The sequence below is a fragment of the Penicillium cinerascens genome (genome assembly GCF_028974065.1).
Source record: "Penicillium cinerascens strain IBT 15544 chromosome Unknown scaffold_4_segment0_segment1, whole genome shotgun sequence".
Classification (NCBI taxonomy): domain Eukaryota; kingdom Fungi; phylum Ascomycota; class Eurotiomycetes; order Eurotiales; family Aspergillaceae; genus Penicillium; species Penicillium cinerascens.
In genome coordinates this window covers 452,057-478,565 of record NW_026695298.1, presented here as the reverse complement: position 1 = coordinate 478,565, position 26,509 = coordinate 452,057, and the positions used below count along the sequence as shown (strand labels likewise).

The 26,509-nt window shown below is 51.8% G+C and overlaps 11 protein-coding genes across 11 annotated transcripts; 4 read left to right on the top strand and 7 right to left on the bottom strand.

Moving 5' to 3' along the window:
* Positions 1-1,212: 1,212 nt before the first annotated feature.
* N7498_009267 (uncharacterized protein) lies at positions 1,213-2,261 on the bottom strand (the record flags this gene model as incomplete). The annotated part of the gene is given in 4 exon segments (XM_058456323.1): positions 1,213-1,523; positions 1,543-1,757; positions 1,826-1,998; positions 2,064-2,261. The coding sequence occupies 4 exon segments, from the start codon at positions 2,259-2,261 to the stop codon at positions 1,213-1,215; spliced, it is 897 nt and encodes a 298-aa protein (XP_058303222.1).
* Positions 2,262-4,585: 2,324 nt separating this feature from the next.
* Positions 4,586-5,812, top strand: N7498_009266 (pepsin-like aspartic protease; the record flags this gene model as incomplete). The annotated part of the gene is made up of 2 exons (XM_058456322.1): positions 4,586-4,905; positions 4,957-5,812. 2 exons carry the CDS (start codon positions 4,586-4,588, stop codon positions 5,810-5,812), a joined length of 1,176 nt encoding a protein of 391 aa, XP_058303221.1.
* Positions 5,813-6,178: 366 nt separating this feature from the next.
* Positions 6,179-8,388, bottom strand: N7498_009265 (T6SS phospholipase effector Tle1-like catalytic domain-containing protein; the record flags this gene model as incomplete). Its single annotated transcript, XM_058456321.1, has 2 exons — positions 6,179-7,518; positions 7,578-8,388. The coding sequence occupies 2 exons, from the start codon at positions 8,386-8,388 to the stop codon at positions 6,179-6,181; spliced, it is 2,151 nt and encodes a 716-aa protein (XP_058303220.1).
* Positions 8,389-9,676: 1,288 nt separating this feature from the next.
* Positions 9,677-10,128, bottom strand: N7498_009264 (uncharacterized protein; the record flags this gene model as incomplete). The annotated part of the gene is made up of 2 exons (XM_058456320.1): positions 9,677-9,960; positions 10,029-10,128. The coding sequence occupies 2 exons, from the start codon at positions 10,126-10,128 to the stop codon at positions 9,677-9,679; spliced, it is 384 nt and encodes a 127-aa protein (XP_058303219.1).
* Positions 10,129-10,515: 387 nt separating this feature from the next.
* Positions 10,516-11,198, top strand: N7498_009263 (Mg-dependent acid phosphatase; the record flags this gene model as incomplete). Its single annotated transcript, XM_058456319.1, has 2 exons — positions 10,516-10,709; positions 10,760-11,198. The coding sequence occupies 2 exons, from the start codon at positions 10,516-10,518 to the stop codon at positions 11,196-11,198; spliced, it is 633 nt and encodes a 210-aa protein (XP_058303218.1).
* A 202-nt stretch (positions 11,199-11,400) lies between these two features.
* On the top strand, positions 11,401-12,072 carry N7498_009262 (transferase hexapeptide domain protein; the record flags this gene model as incomplete). Its single annotated transcript, XM_058456318.1, has 1 exon — positions 11,401-12,072. The coding sequence occupies one exon, from the start codon at positions 11,401-11,403 to the stop codon at positions 12,070-12,072; it is 672 nt and encodes a 223-aa protein (XP_058303217.1).
* A 432-nt stretch (positions 12,073-12,504) lies between these two features.
* On the bottom strand, positions 12,505-18,578 carry N7498_009261 (putative filament-forming protein (Tpr/p270); the record flags this gene model as incomplete). Its single annotated transcript, XM_058456317.1, has 2 exons — positions 12,505-18,233; positions 18,287-18,578. 2 exons carry the CDS (start codon positions 18,576-18,578, stop codon positions 12,505-12,507), a joined length of 6,021 nt encoding a protein of 2,006 aa, XP_058303216.1.
* A 584-nt stretch (positions 18,579-19,162) lies between these two features.
* Positions 19,163-20,044, top strand: N7498_009260 (transcription factor TFIIE subunit TFA2; the record flags this gene model as incomplete). Its single annotated transcript, XM_058456316.1, has 1 exon — positions 19,163-20,044. The coding sequence occupies one exon, from the start codon at positions 19,163-19,165 to the stop codon at positions 20,042-20,044; it is 882 nt and encodes a 293-aa protein (XP_058303215.1).
* A 352-nt stretch (positions 20,045-20,396) lies between these two features.
* N7498_009259 (3,4-dihydroxy-2-butanone-4-phosphate synthase RIB3) lies at positions 20,397-21,315 on the bottom strand (the record flags this gene model as incomplete). Its single annotated transcript, XM_058456315.1, has 3 exons — positions 20,397-20,910; positions 21,032-21,149; positions 21,252-21,315. The coding sequence occupies 3 exons, from the start codon at positions 21,313-21,315 to the stop codon at positions 20,397-20,399; spliced, it is 696 nt and encodes a 231-aa protein (XP_058303214.1).
* Positions 21,316-21,897: 582 nt separating this feature from the next.
* On the bottom strand, positions 21,898-23,938 carry N7498_009258 (uncharacterized protein; the record flags this gene model as incomplete). Its single annotated transcript, XM_058456314.1, has 2 exons — positions 21,898-23,813; positions 23,896-23,938. The coding sequence occupies 2 exons, from the start codon at positions 23,936-23,938 to the stop codon at positions 21,898-21,900; spliced, it is 1,959 nt and encodes a 652-aa protein (XP_058303213.1).
* A 521-nt stretch (positions 23,939-24,459) lies between these two features.
* N7498_009257 (uncharacterized protein) lies at positions 24,460-26,123 on the bottom strand (the record flags this gene model as incomplete). The annotated part of the gene is made up of 2 exons (XM_058456313.1): positions 24,460-25,975; positions 26,038-26,123. 2 exons carry the CDS (start codon positions 26,121-26,123, stop codon positions 24,460-24,462), a joined length of 1,602 nt encoding a protein of 533 aa, XP_058303212.1.
* Positions 26,124-26,509: the final 386 nt, after the last annotated feature.

Below are 26,509 nucleotides of genomic sequence, written 5' to 3'. Positions count from 1 at the left end.
TAATGAAAATAAAAGTGTACGAAGGAAACTCAGGCAATTTGTGTTTATGGAAATCTCGTAGTTGAGGGTTCTGTTCTTTGGCTTTCTGCTGGGCTATTTTTTGGTCCAGCCAGCAATGTTCTATCACAGTAGAGTCGCTTTAAGAATAAGAATATCCATCCTGTTCCAGGTCGGGCCCTTGATCATCACCTTTCCTTGCCTGGGTGGATCACTCTTCTTTTCAATTCGACTTAAATTCTGTTAGCAAAGAAAGATGCCACTATCTTGTATTTACCTATTCAGCTAACCTTACTCTTTGTCTTTTTTCCTTATACTCTGTCACGGTCTTATGGGGTGCAATTTTTACCGATCTGCCTAGAAGATTAGTTAGCTTGCCATCTCGGTAGGATATGTCAATTATCTGGCATTTGCCCCACATTTGTATCGCTTCCCGACCGATAAGATCATTTTTTAGGAGCCTCAGCGCGTCCCGTGGTTGGTCGCTGACAGCCTATGAGCAGAGGAAGGGGCCAGTAAACGTAAAGGGTCGAGCTGAGGTGCACATATGTCCAGTTTAATGCAAGGACTTCGAAATCAACCATTTACAATGAAGAGGTTGGGTTGAATACAATTTAATGATTGAAATGATAATTTAAAAAAGATAGCGAAAAAAGAATGCATCAACGGGGAGTCGAACCCCGTGCTAGCGCTATCATAGAATGGAAGGCGCTAATGTTACCGGTACACCATTGATGCTGTCAGTGGCAAGAATTACCCAATTTTGACCTGAGACATGCATTCCGAATGGCAGAAAATGTACATTGCTTACCAAAAGTCTGGCTTCCTCGGCACTGAAAGACAAGTTATTCCTTTGAGGCATAACATCAGAACTAAGATGTTCTAGACTACCTGCTTGTTGCTTCATCTGAAACGAAGAGTAAGTCCTTGCTCTTCTTATATTACACCTCCTATCCATGTCCTCCTTACAAGGTCAAGAAACGTGATAAATCCCACTTGACAGCGTAGGCACATTCACCTTTTCTTTTTGAATTGGGATGGACTCGATTATCGGATGACTGACTGAAATTGGATGTCGTGGTTGGTAGGTAGGCTGTTCATCTATATATGCATTCCTTGCACGCCTACAGTGGCGGTGTATCTGCTAAGATAGTGGCCATCCTCCTATGCTCCCAGTTAAATCTCCATATGACCAAAAATAATAAGGAGAGAAAATTACGCAGCAGAGTACCGAGTACCTTGGAGTCGCATTTGCTCCACCAGAGTCCTAATACCTTGCACTTCTTGGTCACTCAACTGAACCAGCGCAGAGGCCGCATTTTCGTACGTCCTTGTGGTCGACTTTGTACCCGGAGTAGGGATGATATCCGGTCCTTGCGCCAGCAGCCACGCAAGAGTGACCTGTGCAGGGGTGCTTCCATGGGCACAGGCCACGTTTTTCAATCCATGCACCACCGCCAAGATCTTAGGGAAGTTATCCTTAGAGAACTTCGGCAACATACGGCGCAAGTCGCCCTTAGAAATGTCTGCATGAGATTGGAACACGCCCGCGTAGAACACCGCGTCCAATAGGGCTGAATGCCACGACAGTCGCACCCAGCTCGCGGCATGTTTTCAGAATCTCCGAGGTGGATGATTTGATGTCTAGTGTAAATAGGCTATATTCCATCTGCAGAGCGGCAATGCGGTGGACGGCATGCGCACGACGCAGCGTGACTGCTGAGACCTCCGACAGACCGAGATACCGGATCTTTCCTTGACTGTAACCACGGGAGGTTAGAGATCATTTGCTTTGAATGTTATTTGAATGTTATTTGCAGATTTTTACTTCTTCAGCTCCACCAGGGCTTCGACGGTCTTTTCAATTGGCCTGACCCCATCCACCCAATGGCAGTAGTAAAGGTCAATGGTGTCCACCCCGAGTCTGTGGAGGCTCTTTTCACATGCAGCCTTCACGTACTCAGGATCAGACCAAAATTTGTGCATTCCATTAGGCTGGCGCTGGAGCGCAAACTTAGTGGCTAGGAAAACGTCATCGCGCTTGCCAGATCGTTTAATCCATTCACGACAACAACCTCGCTGTCAGCATAAACGTCGGCCATGTCCCAAAAACGCAGTCCGGTGGCAAGTGCATGTTCTAGAACGGCCAATTTCTCATCGAAGGTCCCAGCTGGTCCGTAGAATCCGCCGAGGCTTCCGAAACCGAAACCGACGGCACTGACTTTGGGGCCATCTCGGCCGAGGACTCGGAGGGGAAGAGGCATTTAAGCCGAGAGGCGTTGAAAGAGATAAGTGCAGAGGAGATAGCTTGTGCTAGTTAGAGCAATACAGATGATAATTAGAATATAAATGGGTTTCGAATGCCGACTATCATACTAGCTATCGCCTGTCATGAGCTATATCCGCTCGGCTCCCCGACAATCGCCCCTTTAGGAAAGGATAATCTACCGACCGATAGCCCCCGCGATAAAAGTAGCTTAGCATATGTTAGTTGATATTTCAATTTCTTGATTGATGTTCTCGAAATATAACTAGAAAGATATTGATTTTCTCCTTTCGTTTGATGTCCTTGACCGTAGCAACAAAATTGTGATGTTGGTTTGGAATACCGGATATATACTTTGGGCGACTTTGTATGACCAGAATTTGCGCCAGGTCCCCCCTGCGCCGTGCTTCGATGCTGCAACAGAGCATGAAACAAACACGCTCTTTATGATCTTCGGTAGTGATTTGGTTATTAGTGAAGATTCAGAACGAAAGATTCCAGTCCTGTAAAGACAGAAGTCAAGAGATTGAAGAACAATATGATTACTAAGCTATGCTTGACGCCAGTGGGCAGATTAGCACTCTAGCCGAGCCAGACGTGAAACGGCGAACAGACCGTAGTCGGGGCAGGTAGGAATGTTAGCGCGGTACTTCCACCCCTGTCTCTTGCGCATCCACCCTTTTCACCTACGCTAAAGCGGCATCCACCTACTTTCACCCCGTCTTTCTCCCTTGAAACACTATATATTTTATTATCTTCATAAGTTCAGTACATACGACCATAGGGTGTGGAGAACAGGGCTTCCCGTCCGCTCAGCCGTACTTAAGCCACACGCCGGCAGGTTAGTAGTTGGGTGGGTGACCACCAGCGAATCCCTGCTGTTGTATGTTTTTGTTTTCATTTTTTCTCTTTGTTCTATTGGGAGAGATTCGGAGGTCTAGATTTTCCTTAATATCTTGCAGAGGCCAAAAGTATCGAGGTTACAGTGAACCCTAACTAAACCTTGGCTTCTTCTTAAAGGTCAAGGGAAACTTTTATGACGACGGGAAGGGGCCAGGATCAGACGAATATCCATATTTGTGAATAAGGTTCAGCTTAGAGAGTAGTTTCTGTGAGCATTTGTTCAAGTCTTCCGGTTTGTATTATTTTCAACGAACCGTCGGTACTGTCAAAACTACCCTCAATTGGTGGTTTCAACTATGTCGCGGGCTTGTGTATGGCCTTAAACCCCGATCGGAACAACCCCTGAACGGCGTGATAAGTTATCAATGTCGGCTGACCCACTAAACATGCATCCACGTGCTAGACTACCGTGGCCACCCTTTCTAGACATATTTCTAGAAGACCATGGATTTCTTCGGCCCTTCTAGACGGAACTCCTATGGTATTCCGACGGGAGGCGTTCGGGGGGGTGTATGATCCCATTTCACAGCTATCAGTAGACCATTGTAGCTATGATCAGCAGGTATAGGTGAGAATTCGTGTTTGGGAAGGGGCAGAGTATTGGATAACACCCCTGTTCTTCAAGGATCGGACCCCGGCTTAGATTGTTCGGCAATAAGCAAACGAGACTCGTTTAGATCTCCGCGAATGGTTACTGGCACTGTGGATCGCGTTATCACCGGAATACCGTCGGTATTTCTTTAGCCCTCTCTGTTTCCCGGACTCTCGATCACCTGGATGGCATTGAATCTCAAACGGGAGCGCCACTATGCCGATCAGACTCTAGACTTGGACCCTTGTTCCTCCGATTGGGCCGCTTCCCCGCTTCCCAGGAGACTAGCTTGCCAGCCATCACGCACGATGTCACCTCTATTGCAATCTTTGGATTCTGCAGGTTTGTCATAGAGATAACGAAAGATAGTCCTGAAGCTTGATTCGATATTTCTCCACTTTTTCGCGATTTCTTTCAGCACGGATCTCGCTGGTATCCACCAAATTCGGCAATGCGCTAGATCGAAGTATTCTTCCTCCTGCCTTGATCCCTATATGCTCTGCGGAAGGGCATCTCCATGTGACTCTTCTTACCTGGTAGCCAGTCCATCCAAAGCCACCTTCAAGTCCAAGCGCTTTTAATCTCCGTAGTTTGCAGATCAACACTTGAGATTCCCTAGAATGGAAACAACCTGTTCTCAATTCACCAGATGATGTGATAGGGACTATATTGCATCCTGTTCATTGCCTAAATCCTCCGAATATGGCGAAGCATGCAAAAACAAGTATAAATAGCCCGTCGTTGCCGGGCTTCTTCTGGTTTCTCACTTCATTCAGCATCATCTTCCCCCTTCTCTTCTCTGAACAGTGGTTCTTCAAGCCTTCATCATGGTTTTCATTAACAACGTTGCCATTGGCCTCGCTGGTCTGGCCTCAATTGCTTCGGCTGCACCCGCAAACAAGGCGACTAGCAAATTCTCACTCCACCAGGTTGCTCGTCCGGCTACTAAGACCGCCAACTTTGCCGCCAGCTACGGCCATGCTCTCGCAAAGTATGGTGCCAACGTGCCTTCGCAAGTTAAGGCGGCCGCTGTAGCTAGTGGTGTTGCTACTACTACACCCGAAGCCAATGACGAGGAGTATTTGACTCCCGTCTCCATTGGAGGCACTACCCTGAATCTGGACATCGACACCGGCTCAGCCGATCTGTGAGTTGGCACTTATCTCCAAATTATCGAGCCAGGCTAATTTGTTCAAAGCTGGGTCTTCTCCACTGAGCTCCCAGCTTCCGAGCAGTCTGGCCACGCCGTTTATAACCCTAGCGAGAGCGGGACCAAGATGGATGGCTATACTTGGGATATCTCGTACGGTGACGGTAGCAGTGCTAGTGGGAACGTCTACACGGACACCGTCACTGTCGGTGGTGTTACTTATTCCCAACAAGCCGTCGAGGCTGCCAAAAAGATCAGTGCTGAGTTCCAGGAGGATACGGCCAATGACGGTCTGATGGGCCTAGCTTTCAGCAGTATCAACACTGTTTCGCCCGTGCCCCAAAATACATTCTTTGCTAACGTCCAGAGCTCACTGGCTCAGCCCTTGTTTGCTGCTGCGTTGAAGCATGGAGAGCCCGGTGTCTATGATTTCGGTTTCACCGACTCTTCAAAGTACACCGGCTCCATCGTGTACACCGATGTTGACAACTCGCAAGGATTCTGGGGCTTCAGCGTGGATAGCTACACCGCTGGCAGCAGCTCGGGCGATGGTTTCGCTGGTATTGCTGACACTGGCACCACTTTGCTGCTACTCGATGATTCAATTGTCTCCGATTACTACTCGCAAGTCAGCGGTGCTCAAAACGACAACAATGCTGGTGGGTACGTCTTTGACTGCTCTGCCGACCTTCCCGATTTCAGTGTCTCCATCAACGGCTACTCTGCCACAGTGCCTGGCACCCTGATGAACTACGGCCCCTCTGGTGATGGTTCCTCCTGCCTTGGTGGTCTCCAGTCTAACGATGGCATTGGCTTTTCTATCTTCGGTGATATCTTCCTGAAGAGCCAGTACGTCGTGTTCGACGCCAGTGGTCCCCAGATTGGCTTTGCTGCCCAGTCCTAAGTTGATGCACCTGAGACATGCAGCGGCCAGAAAAGTGATTGCTCACTGGGCACAACAAATCGACTTGGACCTGAACATATGCACCTGGATATAAATATTACCTTGGTATGAAATTCGCCACTTATTGTGCTCAGCTTTGGAAATAGTTTTTGGTCAAATGAATATATTTTGCATATGACATCCGGTCAGAAGTAGTACAGGACGAAGTCCATTTTGCTGGCTACACCTGAGCATTTCAAAGTAGGCATTGAACAGATTAAAAGGGTAAAAGCCAGGAATTTTCGCTATATCAAACATCTTTTCTCGTACGGGGCAGCAATAGCTCCAAATAAATTACAAAGAATCAAAGACCCTATGAAACCAATTTCACCGGACATAATAATGAGTGCTTTCAAACCTGCTTTCAACTTCAATCTCCTGGGTCTGGACCAGAACCTCATCCTGCTTCGTCACGATAGTGGAATGACGGGGCTTCACCACAACTGAAGGCTGATAGCCACACTCTAGGACTGTTTTCAGGGCAGGTGCAACTGGCTTGGCCTCCTTTTCCGTGGGCGGGACGATAGGACGGCGAATACCCTCGAAGCCGGATTCGTTGTCCTTCTCCAACCGGTCGACATAAGCAAATGCTGAAGCTCCCATGATGGCCAATCGCTCGTAAGAGTCTGCCCCGCCCATCTTCCATTCCTCAACAAAGCGCGAAGAGCTGCCAATTCTGTACTCGAAATACGGCTTTCCATTGCTGTCCAATCTCGGCTTGCCATTCTGGTCGACGGCCGGACGGCGGACATACAGGTGGTCGAACTCTTTGCCGATGGGGTGATACAACGGGTGCCCGGGCTTTTCAGCGTTCAAGACCTCGAATTGCTCGCGTCTGTAATTCACAATAGGGTGGATAAACTCGTGAGTGTTGCCGTAAGTCACGGTTTTTCCCTTCCTCTTTTCCTCAACACCTTTGCCGGGTGCGCGATTGGCCTGTCCATTGGCCCAGTACATCTTGGTATAGCTGTTTATCATTTCTCCCAGGCCCCACTGATAAACACGACGTTTATCGAAAGCAGGCTTGGGCACGTCGGTGCTGGGAGTGAACGGGTGCACGATGCTCGAAGCCGTTGAAATTGCAACACGCGAGCCCCACTCGCCCCAGGATTCGTTCGCGCGAGCTGTAGTCTGAGCTTCCCAACTCTGAAGCTCCTTGTTGTACTTGGCAAAGTTTGCTTCACGATCAACATAATCCTTTATAATGAGGTCTTCATTGATTGAAAGGTGCGGCTTGATCTGATCAAGCATCCAGGAGAAGGCGATATTCGACATCTCCTCCATGTCACCTTCATTGTGGAGAGTATCGCTAGAGCCTCCACCAATGTTGACGTGATAGCCGGGGAACCAGACTTGCTTCAACTCTGGGTGCTGCTCCAGTCGGTTCTGGTACTTGACGCGTTTACGCTGAGCTCTGTTCCATTCTTTAGCGGCCACGTTGGCGTCGTGACAGGCCTGGTTGACGCGCTCATTGGGTGCGTTGGCCGCTTTGAGTGATTTTGCGTAGTCCAATTTCTGGTTGTATTCGTCTTTAGCCGCTTTCTCGGCGTCGAGCTTGCTTTGCACATCGCCTTTGGAGACTCTCAGAGTCGGGATATAGAATAGAGTTGGTGTGAATGCCCTGCGCGATTCGTCAAGTGACAGAGCGTGATAGGCGTGTTTGATGTCTACGGATCGCCCAAATTAGCATCATTCTTGCATATTTCATGACAGAAAGTGAACTTACTGGCCGAAAGTTCTGTGTTTTCCCAACCGCCCTGACCAGTCCAGAACAGAAGCTTCTGGGGCACTTTGACACCGAAGACTTCGGGCATTCCCAAAGCAGCGACGGTGTCATAGACGCCCACAACCTCCACCTCTTTTGTCTCGTCCGGAGACCATTGACCCTGCGCCTCCTGGGTCCACCGAAGCTCCGTCTCGTTCGGACCTCCCGCACCTTGGTTTTCATCCAGCTTCCCCCAAATCCATTCATACCAAGCATCACTGCGGTGGAACCGCTTTCCAGGATGACCCTTGCCGTGTTGCTTGTATACTTTCCACAGGTCGGGGAACTTGTTCAGGTTGCCTTGGTCGCAAATTCCAATATCGGAGATCAGACCAGCGATAGTACGAGCAGTAAAAGCTCCACGGGAGAATCCAAAACACATGATCTTGTCGCCGGGGTTATAGTTGAGCACGCAGAAGTTGTATGCCTCGATGACGTTGCCTTCGACACCTTCGCCGAAGGCTCCTTCGACTGCATCGCCCAGTGCGAGCGCGGTTGTACCCACGCCAGAGTCATACCAGACCACTTGCTGCCATACCCTGCCGTCCTCGTCGGTGCCGACACGATTCAATGCGCGGCAGAGCCGAGTGACATTCGATGGGACATTCTTCTGCCCAGAGACAGAGGACTGCCAGGTCCCGTCGCAGCAGATGACGATGCGTTTGGGTGCATAGGAGCGATCGATGTCTTTCTTCTGTCTCCTGCGGAGCTCATGCTCGTCGCCGTGGAGATGCTCGCCTCCAATGGTGACACAATAGAGATCCAACTCCATCATTAGAAAGATTAAGGAGGAATAATAATGTGAGAAGTTGAGATGATAACCTAGAACAAGACTGCGCGGATCAGGATGGTGCTTTTATATTATCACGAGGCTGTGCTATCTTCATATTACAGCCTTCATATCGCTTTGAATTGTCCAATTTGTACATTCCTTTCAGCATAAGGCTGTCGTGGTCTGACCGCATTTTGGCTCGTTTAACTCTGCCACGGCATTGCCGGCGCTAAGCCTGTTAAGGCTCTTCAACTCCCCCGTAATTTGAGTTTCTGACTCTCTTCTTCAGCTGCGGAGTCGGTGGTGGCACTGCTTGGCCTGGCTTCAGCTGGGCTTAGCGTGATGAATAGTCCAATAGCGACTGGCGAATCCTAGTTATATGATATGATAGTTCGTGTCGACCCAGGCATGGACGCCTTAGGCCCTGAGAAATACGCGGAACCAGCCGACGGCGACGACCCACACTAGAATCACCACATGGCTCTTATCACGCTCAAGAGACAGCGACAAGATAACTTTAACCGAGTCCGTCAACTTCTAACATAGTGGGGATGGTGTCGAAGCCAAGTTCCACGGACCACCACGAACTACTGCGAACCACGGATGGGTCTCGGCTATTGTGGAACCTTTCCGCTGCGCTGTCACAATCACATCGAGTGGATAATTGTGATTGATTCGCGATAGTTTTCTGTCTTTGGTCGCGATCGCGCTCCAATTCCAGTCTCATCATCGAGTAAACTTTCCACGTTATGGAGTATATTAAATTTTTTTGGAATAAAGGAGGAGAACTAGAAGCGATTGGTGTAAACGTAATGCTTCTAATCAAACCCAGTTAGTCTAAACATCGGACCTCTCCTATTCCCGTGATAAGAGGCGAAAGACCTGGTAGCACCTAGCCCCGGATTTCTAACAGTTTCACCACGAGGGAAGAAAGAAGCAAGACCTCGAGTCCAAGAAAGATTGAGATCATGACCAAACCATGTCTTTTACACACCCTAAGCTTTTACAGGGATCTGGGCATTGGTGCCCAATCGGAGCTCGCACGACCAATCCGAGACCAGGGCAGAGAGAACAATGCGTCCATTGACTCAAGGCTCCGTCCAGCAGTCTCGAGGACAAAGAACCAAACCCAAAGTAAGCCGAGAACACAGACTGCAGTGCAAAACACGAAGAAGCCATAGTTGGTCACAGCTAATAGCATGCTGAGAACAGCTTTGGTGTTAACGAACTGGTTGATGAAATGAATACACAGCACAAAGGATGAACCCAGAGCGCGCAGTCGGAGGTGTTAGATCTCTGCATTCACCAGGTATTGGAATGAGTTCCAACTCATTGCCCAACCAAATCTGGAGATATAGAGAGCCGCGATACCGCCAATGGCAGCGCGTTTGGCCGAGCCTGTAACGGCAGCTGCCCCGCTGTCGGCGATGTGGGCAGAGGCAGGGACCTGGGCCAGGTAAATGGCAACATAGCAAATAGAAACTGTCTGCAACATAAGACCGACACCCAGGATACAGATGGCGAAAAGCTTCTCGCTCTGCCCGGTCTTTCCTAGAGCTGCATTCGTGATTTCTAAAACCAGGTCAAAGTAGGTTTCCACCGGGACAGAACCCTGGAGTCATGAGGCTTGGCAAGGCTACGACACGCATCGCCGAGGCCGTTCCTGACAGACTTGACGTATCCCTGAGATTGCGACCGGCTGCAAAATACGGCCAGCTGTTTGGAAAGACCAGAAACCATGATTCGACGTTTTGAGGTGTGAGAGTAGACCGTCGTGGTAAGGAGAAAACTGGCCGAGTCGTAAGCGTTTGGTGGGTTCATAGATAACCCCGGTGCCTACCCCGGAAGGGCCCAAGGGTCCTTGCTGTCGGTTCGTGTATTCTCTAAAATCATCTTGCTAGATATTTCTAAGTTATGTTCCAAAGAATTCCCTCGAAGAAAAAGATGGAGAGGTAGAAGATAGAAAATAGTTCGAGCTTTGAAGAATAAAGCTCCGCGGATGGCACGTGCGGGGTTCGCCTCCCCGCCTCGAAACTTGAATACTTGGAATACTCGGACTTCCTCAATTTTACTTGCACTCTACGCTCTTTTCCCTGCCGCAATTCTTCCGCTCATTGCAAACGAAACATGCTTCGAAACAAGCGCCAGAACACCCAACCGCTGGAGGACACCTCCGTGGCCCCCGCGACCTTCACCGATGGCCTTCCTCTCCCCAAGCTGATCGTCTTTGACCTCGACTACACTCTGTGGCCATTCTGGGTCGACACACACTGCAGTGCCCCCATCAAAGCCCGCGACAACAACTCGCGCGTCGTGGACCGGTATATACCCCTATCCATTCGTCGTCCGCGAGGAATCTAACATACCTCAGATGGGGCGAAGCCTTTGCCTTTTACCCCGCCGTGTCCTCGATTCTCTATGCCTGCAAGGGCCGCACGATCCCACTAGCCGTCGCGTCTCGATCCCATGCCCCCGAGCTGGCGCGCGACATGCTGAAAGCCCTGCACATCATCCCGAGCTTCTCGGATAACCCCGCCGCCAACGCGAAGACTATCCGCTCCCTCGATTACTTTGATTTCATCCAGATCTTCCCGGGCACTAAGACACAGCATTTTGCGAAAATTCATCAGGCTAGTGGTGTTGCATACGAGGACATGTTGTTCTTTGACGATGAGGCGCGCAATCGCAATGTTGAGACGGAGCTTGGGGTCACGTTTTGTCTGGTGCGGGATGGTATGACTTTGGACGAGATGGATCGGGGGGTTTGGGCTTGGAGGAAGAGGAATGGTATTAAGAAGGCTGTGGAGTGAGATGCAAACTCGGGGCATGGGCGTTTTATTTGTAATTTTAGACCAGAAATATTAGATACCCAGTGGAATTGTATAGAATTGTAACTATTTAACTCGTCATCGACTTTGGTGGATATCAGATCAGTTCGTGCCGAGTTATGGCGCACTCTCTCCCAAACTCCGCAATCGCCGACCCCCAAACATCAACTCACCAACCACGCCAATGGCCACCCTCAAACCACCAACCGGCCGACCATCAACGACCGGACCTCCAAAAGCACCCCTCAAAGCCGACGCCACGGCCACAATCGCCGACACCGCAGTCTTCCAGGGCACATACCCCGTAACCATCGGCGCGGGCACCATCATCCACCCACGCGCGCACTTCTACGCCTACGAAGGCCCCATAGTCATCGGCGATGGCTGCATAATCAGTGAAAAGGCCGTGATCGGCGCACAGCCGACAAAATCCACCGGGTCCAAAGAGATCGCAACGCGTCTCTCCTACTTCGTTACCGTCGGCCCGTCATCTACCATCCACCCCGGCGCGCACATCCACTCGTCTGCGACGATCGAGGCTCTCGCGACGATACATCGATATGCGGATATCGGGTCACACTCTAAGATCTGTTCTGGGTGTGAAGTCTCCGCTAATGGGAAGGTGGATGAGTGGGTTGTTGTTTGGGGGTCTGGGCTTGGACAACGCAGGAAGAGGGCTCGAGAGGCTAAGGAGCCTGGGCCTGCTGTTGTTGTTGCGGCGCAGGTTGCTCAGGTGCCTGTGCCTGGACCTGCGCCCGAGGGGAAGGTCATTGAGGATGCAAGGTTGATGGTTTTGCAGAAGGAGAGGGAGGTTTTAGCGAGGATGATTGTGCCTGCAGGGCCGAAGAAGAAATGAACTTGAGAGCTACATGCGATTTTATGGCGCTTTGTTTTCTGTTGATTGGGTCCAGGATGGTTGACGATCCAGTGGGCTTGTTGATACCCCTCGTTGTTGTTTTTTAGATGTGATATCCTTATCCAGTTCTAACCCCGGTAGCTTCAGTGATGTCTGAAGTCCCATTGTATGCATGAGCTTTGATGCTCAAATAAAACGTGAAAAGAACATAAATTTTAGTAGAATCCATATTGGGCCACGTTGGATTAGGCAAGACATCACAGTCCCCGAAACGCCATACGATCAATAGATACAAAAACAAAGGAAACAAGATCATGGTCTTGACTTTGCCGAATGCATGGCAAAGAACGAATAAAACCTCGAGACACCATTTGCCTCCTATGGGCCAAACAGAATACATAAGCAGAATATAAAATGATACAGGAAATGACCCTAAGAGGAAGCTCCTCCGCGAGCTTGTCCTCCGCCTCCTCTCATTCGCTTTCCACCGCTTCCGCCGTCATTGGTGGCATCGGAGTTATCGTCACGGCCTCGCTTGTTACCTGGTTGAGGAACAAACTGCTTGGCCTGGACATTCAAATTCCCGCGGTTCGCTGCGGGTGTCTGGGCTTGGTTCTGAACGTTGGCGGTATTCTGGTTACCACCACGGCCCTGGCCCCCTCCTCTTCCACCCCGTCCTCGAGGAAGACCAGTTCCGCGCTGGCTTTGCGCTTGTCCCTGTTGCTGGCCCTGCTGTTGTTGACCGTGGCCGAAGGGATTTTGTTGGCCTCCGCCACGCGACGCGTTACGGCCACCTCGGACGACTGGGAGACCCGATTGGAGAGCTTTCAAAGTCGCAGGCGCGGTGCCAGCAGGTGGTTTGCTGGGCAGCGAAGAAGGCTGACCGGTCTGGTTGTTCTGCTGCAGTTGGCCGAATGGGTTGGCTGGAGTGGTAGCCGCCCCAATCTCGCCTTCTTCAGTCAGTCCGTCCGTCGTGGTAGACTCGGGAACCGAAGCGTCTGCGGGGTTTGCCGCAGGGGCAGGGGCTTGTTCACCAGCAGGAGCTGGCGCTGCAGGCGCAGGAGTCAGTGTGACAGTCGGTGCAGGCGAAGGCGCAGCGGGGGCAGCAGGAGAGGGCGATGGAGCCGCAGCGGGCTTTGGTGCAGCAGCTGGTGGTCGTGCTGTCTTGGCTACCTCCCATACCTCGACAACAGGCTTCTGCGGTGTCTCGCTAGCGGCTTTCTGGACAACTTCAATCTTGGCCTGGGCAGTCTTGATTCGAGTGTCGAGCATGCTGATGCGGGCAGCAGATTTCTTATCGGAGAGTTCGCGGGCGGATTTGACCTTCTCTTCTAGCTCTGCCTCGTGGGCTTTCTTGAGAGTTTCCATTTCTTCGTTGAACTTCCGTTCAATCTCCGCGGCAGCAGCACCGTCATTTGCAGTGGAGGATGTCTGAGCTTCCTGGATGATCTTTTCCTTTTCTTTGGCAATGTGGCTGCGAATGTTGCTGCGCACAATGGTGCGAATCGTCTCGTTATGTAAAACAAGCTCGCGCGCTTGGGCATCGGTCAACTCGGGGAGGATAGAAGACTTGGAGGGTGTCGCAGGTGCCGAGTCGGTGACCACGCCAGGTGTCGCAGGCACGGACGCTTCTCCACTCGACAGCTTCTCCATTTCTTGGCGATGGGCAGCCCTGATCTCAGAGAGCTTATTGTTGAACATCTCCTTGAGTCGGTCGGAGCGCTCCTTGATCTTAGCCTCCAACTCAGCATCCTTGGCTGCCAGAAGACCATCCTTCTCAGCAAGAGCGGCCTCGAGGCGCTGGATCTTCTCTTCCAGCATCTTGATCTTCTGATCGTCGCCCGAGGCGATAACCTGAGTAGTCGAGGTGGGGAACTGAGATGCCGGTGTTGGGTTCACGGCAGCGGATTCTGGCACAACAGGTGCAGGTGCAGGCGCGGTGACAGGAGCAGTGGCTGAAACGGAGCCACCGGCCACACTGGCTTTGAGAGTCTCCAACTCAGCCTTCGTTGTGTTCAGCTCCTCCTGGATCACTTCCTTTTCCTGCAGAGCCACATTGAGTTCCTGCTGCTTGCTGTTGATGCGTCCCGAGAGCTCCTTAGATCTACCCTTGAACTGATCGGTAAGTTTAGTGCGCAGTTCACCAAGTCGGGTCTCCGCGTTCTTCAACTGTTCAGGGAATGAATCGGCTTCGGCCTGCAAAGCGTCGCGAGCGGATACAGCCTCATCCCGAGCAGACACCGCCTCATCTCGCTCCTTCTCGAGGGCCGCGATCTTCTCATTGAGGGCTTCCATCTCAGCAGGATCAACCCGGTCGTATTTCTGAAGGATATTCTGCACACGCTGCTGGTACCGATCTCTGTCGGCTTGCAAGATCTGCATCTCTCCATCCTTGCCTTCCACGATATTCTCCAGTTCAACAATCTTCGTCTCCAATGGTTCAATCTTCAGGCGAAGTTCATCAACCAAGGCTGATTTTTCAGTCAGAGTAGCCTCCGTTTGCTTGACTTGGCTGCGAAGCGTGACATTGCTCTCGCGGAAGAGGTTGAGCTCATTGAGAGTTTCCATAAGCTTGTTGTGGTTGAGAGCATTGTGATCACTGTCGGCGGCAGCACGCCGTTGCTGCTCAAGTTTAAGTCGCGTCTCGTCGAGCTGTGACTGGGTGTAGTCAAGTTGCTGCCGAAGTCGTCTGCCTTCTTGTTCGGACAAGTGAAGCTGTACATCTACAATCTGCTTCTCTTGACGCAAGAAGTGGATGACCTCCTGGAGACCCTCTAAGTTGGAGCCCGTCTGTTCTCCTTCCTGGTCATATGCTTCGGGGACGTTGGCACGGTCACGTTTCAGGGACGAGATCTGAGTAGTGATGTTCTCGAGTTGTGTGTGCAGCAAGGAGTTCTGGTGTAGCACCTCCTCACGGCGTTTATGCAACTCAGCGAGCTCACCCTCGTACCTAGCACGCTGTTCAACCCAACTCTCCTCCTTCTGCGCCAGGTCTTTCTTATAGTTATCCGACTGGGTTCTCAACTCGGCCAGGTCAAGCTTCATTTTGTTCGCGTCCGCACGAACAGTCTGCAAGTTTTTGGCGGCTTCGGCGTGTTTGACAAGTTCTGTTTCGTAATTTTGCTGGGCGTGCTGAGCGATCTCTGCCTGTGCCTTGAGATCTTCTTGGTGGAACTGAGCAGCGGCGATGTGTCGTTCGTTATCGTCCTTGAGGCGAGTGATCTCGGACTCGAGTGTATTTTTCTGCTCCTCAAGGTGCCGTGTTGCTTCGCTGTGCTCATCGCGGACCTTGGAGATCTCGGCATTGGTGGTAGAGAGCTCTGAGGATATCTCTTCAACACGGGCCTCGAGATCCTTAATCTTCTTATCCTTCTCCTCGATAAGTCGATCGGTCTCCTCGCGGTACTGTGCGTTGGTCTCGGCCTCCGCCTCCATGCGCTCCTCGGTGGACTGGCTGATGGCCTGGTATTCCTGGGCTTGCTCTTTAGCATGCGCAAGCTCGCCCTTTGTCAAGTCCAAATCGCGTTTGAGTTCCGAAACCTCGATAGCCAGTTCTTGTTCACGACTGAGACCACTGTCACCTCCTGCTCCCTGGACATCAGTAGAATGAGCTTCTGCGGAGTTTGCAGACACGCTAGGCCGTGACTGAACGACCTGCAATCGCTCCTCCGCGCTCTTGAGCTCGACGGTAAGCTCATCTACACGAGATTGAAGATGATCCTTAGTAGTCTTGATAGCAACCAACTCTTCCCGAACTGAGCCCAAGCTTGTCACCAGATCGTCAATACGTTTCTGGCTCTGTTCCTGCTCGTAGACACGGCGCAAACTGGCCTGCTTGGACTCCTCCGTGATGGTGTTAAGTTGGCGCTTGGTGGACTGGAGCTCGGACTCGAGAGTTTCAACACTTGATTGAAGTCTGCGACGAGTCTCAGTATCGGTGTGCTCGCGCTCGTTCAGCATCGTCTGGAGGTTGGCATTGTAAGAGTCAAGTCGGGTTCGCTCGTTCCGCAGGTTTTCAACATCCTCCTGTAGTCTCTTCTCAACACTCTTCCAGAGATCCTTTTCGGCCTTAAGGTTGGCATTTTCGCGCTGAAGACTCTCCGCAAGTCCCTTGGCTTCGACGAGATCCTCCGCGGCTTGCTGTGTGCGAATATCTTGTCTGTTGGCGTTCTCGAACAGGGTGGAATAGCGCTTTTGAAGGTCACTGTTCTCGGTCTTCAGCATATTGAAGTTGCTTTGAAGAAGATCAGCGCGCTGAGAAGCGCCCGCAAGTTGACTGCTCGACCGACTGATTTCGCTGAGAAGCTCGCTGTTCTTCCGTGACAGCTCATTAATTTGCTGGCGAAGAGCTGCATGATCAGATGCCATCTCTTCTCGGTACGTATCGTATTGAGCTTGGACACTTCGAAGCAGTTCAGTAGACGCACTCGCGTCACCTGACTGGCTGCTAGCTGCTCCAGGGGGAATAGCGCCCAGGGGCATTGACTGCGACAGAGCTGATGGGTCCCCGATGGTCTGTCGGCGATGGCTCAGCATGCTCTTGAAAGTGTCACGCTCCTTCACGTAACTCTTAATTTGAGACAGCAAGTTGGCGATTTCATCGCGGTAGGTTTGGCATCGGATGCGCAGCTCCTTTAGCTCCTCCTGCTCCTGCTGGTGGACGGCGGATTTTTCGCGGGCCTCCTCACTCTCCAGCTTGTCACCGATTTCACGGAGCATGCGCCGAAGGTCAAGGTTCTGCTGTTGTAAATCATGCAGGTTCTTGAATGTTGTCACATTTTCGCTGATCCAGCGACCAGTGGCGTTCAATTCGGCTGAGTTGTCCTCCACTTGCTTCCGAGCGATCTTTTCCAGCTCCTCACGGTCATAGTCTTCCCCATTTTTGGCAAGAGCCACTTCCAGGAGAAGGACCTTGACTGTGGCACTGATGTCATGCAGCTGCTGGCGCAGAATGCCGCCCTCGCGGGCCAGCCCGTCAACTTGGCCCTGCCATCTCCGTGCCTCTTTCGTGGCGTCTTCACGTTCCTTGTTAGCGGTGTCAAGGATATTAGACATTTCGATGACGGCGTTCTCAAGGCGGCTATGGTCTGCCCGCAACTCATCAATCTCGGGCTTGCTGGATTCCAATTCCTGAACCATCTCATCCACGGTGGACCGAAGCTCCTGGTTGGTTCTCTGCTCTGAAGAAAGTAGCATACGCATCTTGTCGTATTCAGTGTACATCTGAGTGAGAGTAAGACCGCCCTTGGTTCGAGAAGCCCGAGGGGAGAAAGTGCCGCCAGGGGTTCCCGGCCGCATGGGGGTACTGGGGCCGAGGCCATTGAGCGAGCGCGCTGGACTCATGGACCGATTCCGGCCTCCGTCAGACTCCAGTTGTGAGACGGTTACTTCAAGCTCAGCAATACGCTTCTCCGCAGCCGTCTTGTCCGCATGCTCAGATTCGACTTCAACACGTAAACGAGATAGTTCCTCCGCCGCGTCATCCTTGGCTTTCTCGAGTGCGAGCTGGCACTCTTGAACGCGTTGCTTGGCGGTTTGCGCAGCAGAACCTTGAAGCTCAGCCAGTCGATTGGCGCTGTCCAGTTCGATTCGGAAAGACTCTGAAGCCTGGATCGCATCTTCCTTCAGCTTGGTGATACTGGCGAGCGACTCTTCGTATCGCTGCTCAGTCTCATCAAGACGGCTTTTGAGAGAGTTCTCGGTGCGTCGCAGAGTTTCAATCGTTGAGTTCGCCTCCTCATTCTCACGTTGAAGCTCAGAGATACGAGCACTCTTCTCCTTCCGGAACTTGCTGTGTTCGGCGCTCTTTGTCTTCAACTCAGTCTCGTACCATTCGTTGTTCTTCTTGGTGAGTTCCAGTTCCTGCTGAAGGTTCTGTTCCCGGAACCGTGCACTCGCAGACGCGGAATTGGCGTTCTGGATATTTTGCTCTGCGGCGGAAAGCTCGCGCCGCAGCTCAATGGTCTTTTTGTGTTGCGCTGACAGCTCTTCTGCAAGTTTGTCGTGGGCGGCAGACTTGGATTCAAGTAGAGCGAGAGTATCCCGATTCGAGGCCTCGAGAGAGGTAATGCGCGACTTCAGTGAGCTCACCTCGGTTTCGTTGGTAGTGGTCGATGACTTGAGAGTAGAGATCTCGGTTTCCAGAGCCGAGCGTGTGTTTTCTGTAGGTCGTCAGAGAAGAGTCAAATTATCAGCAGGAAGAGTTGAGAAGTACCGGATTCATGCAGCTTCTTTCTCAGATCTTCAATCTCTGAGTGACCTTTCTCCACCGTTCCTTTCAGCACCTTGATCTTGGACTCGTTGCTGCGAACAGCATTCTCGAGTTCAACCTCCAAGCGGAGTTTGTCTGATTTGAGTTCATCAAATGCATGCGCTTTCTTGGTGATGGATTCAAGAAGCTGATTGACAAGATCCGCAGTTGGCGTCTGAGTCAGGGTTCTGAGAGTAGCTTCGGGGATCGAGTAATGAGAGGCCAAATAAGGCAGCTCGATCGCTGCATCCGCCATGATATGCAGCAGTACCAGGCAGTAAGCCTGGGGAAAGATTGAAAGAAATGAAAGTCGGGGTGCAGGAAGCTCGAGCTCCGCTGCTCCAAGTTCCGAACGCGGTGTGCACCAGGTTCACGTACACACGGAGTCGAGGAACTCAGATCATGACGATTCCTAGAATTAAGAGAATGTCGCAGCGACCGAGGAAGCGACAATGGTTGTAGGCGGATGAGGGGTGGGAGGGAAAGGTGTAGGAGTTCAAGGGCGAGTTCTTTCTGCGCTGTTGCTTTCGTCAAAGACGGCTAGCGCCGTGCCACGTCACGTGACGTATCTCCAGCACTTCTGCGGCTCTTACAAGCAACTTGAGACCTCTTCACTTGGACAGGGCGATCTCTTTCACCCCACGCCCCTAGTGTATTTTTGCCCTCCCTCCCGCAGCCCATGGTATTTGACGCCGATATATCCTATGATCATCGTTTAGGTCTCTGAGCTCGCCTCGGCTCGTCAGCTCCAAGCACAAAAACACCTGCCCTCCGTTCAGCTTCCCTTGGCTTCTCCTCTCAACTGTGCAGTCGAAGCATCGTCCGATACCCGTCGCAGCCATGTCTTACCTTCAGAATCAACTCAAGAGCTTCAACGCCAGTGTGATGGAGTCGGCGAACCGCATGCCTCAGCAAAGACGTATGGCCAACAACGGTCCAGCTTCCGCCACCAGCTCGCAGGTTCCTTCGTCTGTTCCGACTCCATCCTCGACCGCCGATCCGAAGAAGAAGCGCCATGATGTGGACATTGTTTACTCCCAACCGGCGAACACGGGAACCGGAAAAGATATCATGACCCAGGTGCTTTTCGCGATCGAGCACATGAAGACAAAGGGCATGCCGCTGAAGTTTGCCGACATCGTGTCCTACTTGTCCCTTCAGCATCGAGCGAACGACCCAGGCTATGTCCAAGCACTTCGGCGAATTCTCCAGAAGCACGAAAAGGTTGACTTCGACCCCAGTGGTGCAGGTGGCGAAGGCACCTTCAGCTTCCGCCCCCCACACAATGTGCGCAATCCGGAGCAGCTCCTTCGGAAGCTCCAGTCACAGACCACTGCTACTGGCATGAGTGTGCGCGAGCTGCGGGAGGGCTGGCCGAATGTCGAGGACGCCATCAACCAGATGGAAAAGGAAGGGAAGCTTCTGGTGACTCGCAACAAGAAGGACGACCATGCCAAGATGATTTGGGCAAACGATCCTTCACTAATTGAGCATTTCGACGATGAGTTCAAGCAGATTTGGGACAAGATCAAGATCCCGGACCCGCAGGCTGTCAAGGAGGCCCTGGAAAAAGCTGGCATCACCCCCACGAACAAGAACAAGGTGGTCAAGCCGCGAGTCAAGGTGGAGGCGAAGAAGACCAAGAAGCCACGCCGCAGCGGCAAGACGACCAACACTCATATGATGGGTATTCTGAGGGACTATTCGCACCTCAAGCGGTGATAGGCGTTCAGTTTCTTCTATTAAACTGCCTGGGAGGCATTATCTGCATTGCACTGGCGTTTGAATATTTTTGTTTGAGTTTTGCATCTTGGGCCTACATTGAATTCGCCCTTTACTCGTTCACTGTCCTCGAAAATTGACTACATTGAACATTATGACAAAATTATAGATACCCAGATAAATTTAACAAATCGTTCTCTACAGGCTGCTGTTTATAATATTCCACTAACTCGAATGACCAAGGTCTAAATGTTTTTTGTCCATTCATCGAAATGTATTCACAGAAGACAGAGATGTGCATAGACACACAGAACCAGAAACGGATGTAAAATATAAAGCAACCAAAACGCAATCAATGCCGCCCATTCACAACACCCTCAGTCTTCTCCAAATACTTAATTAAATCCTCAATCGTACACACCTTAATTCCCCACTTCTTACCAAACTTCAAGCATCCATCCCTCCGCATCATCCCATTCTCGCCCCGAATCTCCGCAACACCCTCGACAACTTCACCCGACTCAACCAGCTCGGCAATAACACCCGCCGGAGCCTTCCCAGCGAGCTTACAGAAATCAATAGCCGCCTCGGTGTGTCCTGAGCGCTCGCGCACGCCTCCAGGACGCGCCTGCAGCGGGATGATATGTCCGGGTCGTCGGAAGGAGTCGACCTGCGCGTCTGGCGATGCCAGCGTGCGGCAGGTCAGGGCGCGGTCTTCGGCGGAGATTCCAGTTGTCACGGAGGGATGGCTGGAGTCGATTGTGATCGTGTACGCAGTTCCTTTCGGGTCGGCGTTCTCGACGACCATTTGCGGGAGGGCGAGGCGGGTTGCGAGGTCCGGGGTGATGGGTGCGCATATTAAGCCGCTGTTTTCATCATGGTTAGATCTGTAAATTCATAGGTCACTGGGGCCTGACGGGAGTAAGAGTCGCTCTGGTAGAGAACCCATCTTGTCCCCGGCTAGGTATGCCATGGTAGCGTGCTCACCTTGTGTAGCGCACCAGGAACGCCATCTGAGCGGCGGTGATCGACTCCGCTGCAATTATGAGGTCACCTTCATTCTCGCGGTCTTGTGAGTCGAGCACAATGATGAATTCGCCATTTTCTGTGGTGAGTCACGGGTCAGTCGGGCTGTTCATCGGAGGCCCTACGAGTAGGAACAGAGGAGTGATTGTATGAATAATCCACCACGGAGATAAGTACTCACTGAATGCGGCGATCGAGTCTTCGATCGAGTCGAATTGCTGCGCAATTTCCGTGGAACAGGGCATCTTGGGCAATAGAGTATCGGCGCAGTTATTTTTGCCCCTCACTGCGCAATTTGGATATTGATCGAGTAATGAAGTGGAATCGAGAGCCCTCGGATGGTGTATGTCCAAGTCGAGGTACTCACGAAGTCACACAATCGGAATGTCACAAATTGTTTGAGAAGATTTGTCTGAAAGTCTGTAATCGCTGACAGGTGCATTAGAAATGCTCGTGATGCCCCGGGCGCGGGGAGCCGGGCGGTGAGTTGTCGCAAATGCCGAGGCCCCGTGCAGTCGGTTCGACGTCCTTCTTTTGGAATCTGTATACTTTCGTATTTTCCTACCTAGGCCTACCTAGATAGGTATCCCCAGCCATATGAAGAAATTCGCTCGCACTTGAGTACTTGCATTCTAGAGCTTATTATGGAATGGTGCACGAGTATCGAGAATATATTAGCTGCTCAATCGACATTATGCAATTTGACACCAGGTGCCAACTCTTATCTATGCACATGATTAAATATGAAACAATGGTCGCAAAGTCATGAAAAAGGAGTGGGTATTCGTCAAGGAGGGCAACAAAAGTACCGCGTGAATCAGACACGCTCAGCTCATCCCGTCCGTTCCCATCCATCGCACCTCGTCCGCTTGTCTCTCCAGTGCTTGTCGCATGGCTTCCTCATATCTCGTCTCCTTCTCCCACTCGTCGCGATGCTTCTTTCGCATAGCTTCCCGAGTCGCCTCGTCGACTTCTGCATGCATGAACAAGTCATCTTCCTCATCCTCATTGCCAATATCCTGATCTGCAGGAACGGAGAATCTGATGCGCCCAATGCGCTCTCCTGTCCAAACGAGCAACTCGTCACCAGAAAGGTTTCCTTCAGTAGGGAGGATTTTTCGCGCCACCTCGTTGCTCTGGTTCTGCGGTCCAGAACTTGGCCACAGACCGCGCGGTTGTGATGGATCGTGTGGCTGCGAAATATTGAGATTCCACCGGCGTACCTCTGCTCTGCCGTTTCGCTCCACCCATTTGATATTCCCCTCGGAGTCGGAGTAGACGAGGCGATTGCCGTGGGATGCCACAGACAGGAGCTTGGAGCTAGCCGCACTTTGTCGATTCTTATACGCCGGGGTCAATTGTGATGATCTCGCGGATGGGTTGCGGTTACCGCTATCTTTGGATGAGGATTGAAGATTGTAAAGTTCAAGGGAGCCTCTGCCGTTGTACTCGCCGCAAGCCACTACGGCGTGCGATTCTGGGTAGACGGAGTCTGAGAAAACGGGAAAGCGGGGCCCAGGAGCAGAGGCAAGACCGCATAGGCGGCCGCCGGAATGAACTGTGCTTTGCAGGCGAGGGAAGAAGCGGCGGTCATAGCAGAGAATGCTGGGGAATCTCCCAGCCAGCAAAATGGTGTTTACATGAGGGGCGGGGGGATGCAATATAGAAAGAGGGCCGGGCTGGAAGAGCGGCGCATAGTTTTCTTGCTCAGGACCCGGGCTGCGGATTCGACGTGGAGGCAGACCGTTCGGTTGTAGTTGGAGCTGCGGCGAGTCGTAGTGTGGAAAGATGTCCAGCTCTGGAACCAACGGCGCGGAGTTCTTCTCGCATCGCAAGCTGATTGCCTCCTCTTCTTCCGCAGCCGACAATCTAGAGTCATGGATCTGCAGGCTAAGCGTAGTGGCTAGCGTTAGTGGCACTGAATAATCAGTCTCTTGAGAAAGCGCGAAGATGGACCAAGGATAGCGCTGTTGTGAGATAACCCGGAGGGTCTCTAGATCAACCTCATTGAGGACATTCCCGATGGCAAGGTAGGCTCGTCGCCGAAACGAGTCTACACTGACACCCTCACCGAGGTTGATGAACTCCAAAGGAGATTTTGAAGGCGAGCGCTCTCTTCGCCCCGAAAGATTCCTCATGAGAACGCCGGGCTCACTCGTCCCAAGAATCCTGCCTCTCCCTGATTGTGAAACGGCGGAGTGAGAATGGTTCAAATCCCAAATACAGACGCTGCCATCGTCGAGCGGTGCAACGATCTTATTTTCTCGTGCAGAGCTCCAGTCTTTCAGCAACCCCATGCCCTTGATCTCGTAGGGCTCGCGCCTTCGTCCGTCGCCCTTTGAACGTAAAGGTTGCTGCACCCATGAAAAAGATAATGGTCCATGGCGAGCAATATATTCCGAATACCAATCCACATGTTCTCCCTCTGCAGACGAATCCCACTCCACCGCTGCCCTCGCTCTCGCGCTCAGAGACAACCCTCGGTGACCCTCGACACCACCATCTTCTGGTCGTGGAACAGCGGGCTGAATGAGATCGCGCAACGAGTTCTGCCCCAAGGTGCTCAGGGACGCGGTCTCATTCGTAAGCAGACTCTCCGAGTTCCGGCCAGAGGGACGGGAAGCCTGCAAAGCAGCCCATGACTGCTCATAGCAGTGTAGTTTCCAGAGATTATTATCGCGGGCTAGGTCAAAGATCTTCTTGGAGACCAATTGTAGCTGAACCTTCTCACGCGGGGTGAGAACTGGTTATCGGGCACTTATCAGCGTTCGGGCGTTCTGCAGGAAACGATGCGGAGAATATTCGGGGGAATCGGCGGCGCTTACAGTCGATGATTTTGGTCAGGATCTCTACCGGCAGCTTGTCCATGAGGAAAGCGTCGGAGGCTCTAGCATTGGGGGCAGATGGAAGTGTAAGAGGGGTTCGAGGGGCAGCAGCCCGATATGTTCTCTCACCCCGCGATCTGCGTCGTCACGTGGCCAGGCCAACTTGCGTACATCGAGAGGATGATCCTCTTAAAAACAGGATATAGCTCTGAATGGCATAGATTCACTCCATTTCGAAGTGACGGGTCCGTGATGTGAAGTTTGGGTGGATAAAGTATAAAGATCTGGGATGAACCAGTCCCCGCGGATGGCTTCCCGAATCGCGAATAGAGTGTTTCGCGGCTCTGTGAATGCCGGGCACATATATACATTTTGAGACTAAATTGATTTGAGCATTTGGCTGGCGAATGAGGCCAGGAATTTCGACCGCAAACGCCAGTCAACCCAAATACTCCATCCTGTGTCGTAAGTTATAGATTAGGTACAAAACATGACAAAAAGGGGCGAGCGAAGCAAAGAAAGCCAGGAGAGGTGCAAATATATAGACGATTAGAGAGCATCGGGCTATTCGTCTGGTTTGAAAACTGCATCCTTGCAGAGAATGACCACTTTCTTGAAGAATCGGCGCCATTCCAGGGGATCACCCTTGATCTTGACAAACTCGGCTTCTAAAACGCCATCGGACACGCACTCAATAAGAACTTTTCCCTGGAGCGGACACATCCGGCCATCCTTGGCAACAACCCGAATCATAGCATAAGTGTCGCCGGCGCTCACTGCAGGGACCGACGGGACAGGAACTCCCAGTCGGTGGAGAGCTTCACAGATCAACGGGACCAGAAGCCTCAATTCCCATGCGGAGTAGAAGCGGGTCATCGGGCGAGAAGGTACAATATCCTGGAACTTCTGAGCGTTTTGGGTGCGGCTCACAGGCACAGATGGTTGTTGCGAGAACTGTGACATCGAAGGTTCGTCCTCGAGGTGACTAGCCATTGCAGCGTCTTGAGAAGCAAATTGCTTCCCAGCAGGCTGAGTGGAAGAAAACTCCGAGGCCAAGTGTGGTGTGTCCCAGTCCATCACTAGGCCGCCTCCAACCTCAGGCTGTGTGGATGAAAAGCCTGCCGATGGCTGGTCGACGTCCATATCCATATCCATTGCATCGAAACTTCGGCTGGGACCCTTCCGCTTCTGGGAAAGGGGGTCCTGGCTAAAGTCGATGTGTAAGGACTCAAACATGGAGGTAGCGAGATTAATAGGATCTCTCAGCTTGCGGTCACTTGCAAGGTATTTGTTCGATCGTGTATACCAAGGGTGTCTCCGCACATCTTCCAGCGAGAAGCGATTCTTGGGTTCCACGGTCAACATACCGCGCAGTAGTGAAAGTGTGGCAGCTGGCAGCTTCTGCCACAGCTCGTCAGTGGTCCGCGAATTTTTCGCAACATATTCGTGGAATTCGTAACTGTCATCCGTCGGGCTATCCCACGGCGTATTACCTGCCAGGAGAACAAAAAGAACAATTCCACAGGACCAAATGTCCACCAAGTCCGGGTGGTACCCAGACCCTTTAGTCTGACCACGCGTACTGCTGGTAATGACCTCGGGCGCAATGTATGGCGGACTACCACAGAATGTTGTAGAGAGCTTCCTGGTTCCCTTGTACTCGAACAGTGCGGCCAGACCGAAATCCGCAATCTTCAGGTTTCCATCCGCAGTCAAGAGCATGTTCTCAGGCTTGATGTCGCGATGACCGACACCCTTCGAATGCATGAAGCTGACGGCACCGACGAGCTGTGAGAAATAGACATGCGCGATATCCTCACCCACACCCTCGTCAGCCTCGATCTTGTCGAAGAGATCGCCACCTTCCGCCAACTCCATCGCGATCCATCGCCAGATATCGTCCTCGCCGGTTTGGTAGAAGCTGATGATATTGTTGTGACCCGTAACGTGTCGATGCACCGTTACCTCCAGCTGCAATTGTCTGGCGCTGATCTTGCCATGGCGCGCGGCGTAATCCTTGTGGATGTACTTGACGGCGAAGACGGGGTTGTCCGAGTCCAAAGGGCAGGCTTTTTTGATACTAATAGAGCGAAAACGCGTCAGTATTACTTTCCAGAGGATGTAGGAAGACCCATAGCTCACCAGGCATACGCGCCTTGACCGATTGTCTTGGAGACAATGCGGAAAGGCACGTCGTTCGGAAGCGGGGCCAATTGCGAATGCTGCATCGTGGGCTCTGCCTGGAAAGAGGCGAACGAATGAGATATGCGAAAGGTATCAGACGAAAGGAACGACTATAAAGACCCAGACATCACGAGGCGAGATGGAAGGCGTGACGGGATGGCGAGGTGATAGGTAAGGGCGAGGCAGTGGGAAACGCGGGTCGCACACGCGGGCCACTTTATCCTGTTCGGGTAGTGTGTTGATACAAGCGTGGAATATCATTACGGGCAGGATTACTGATCGCGATCGTATCTAGGTGGGCTAGGAAACCTCTAGGGATGGGTAAGTATTCAAACAAACTTGTTTCTTTATCCAGGTCTACACATCTGATACATAGTTGCCCCTCTTGTATCAATGTGACCCGCCGGTGATCGCACTAAAAAAGCTCCGG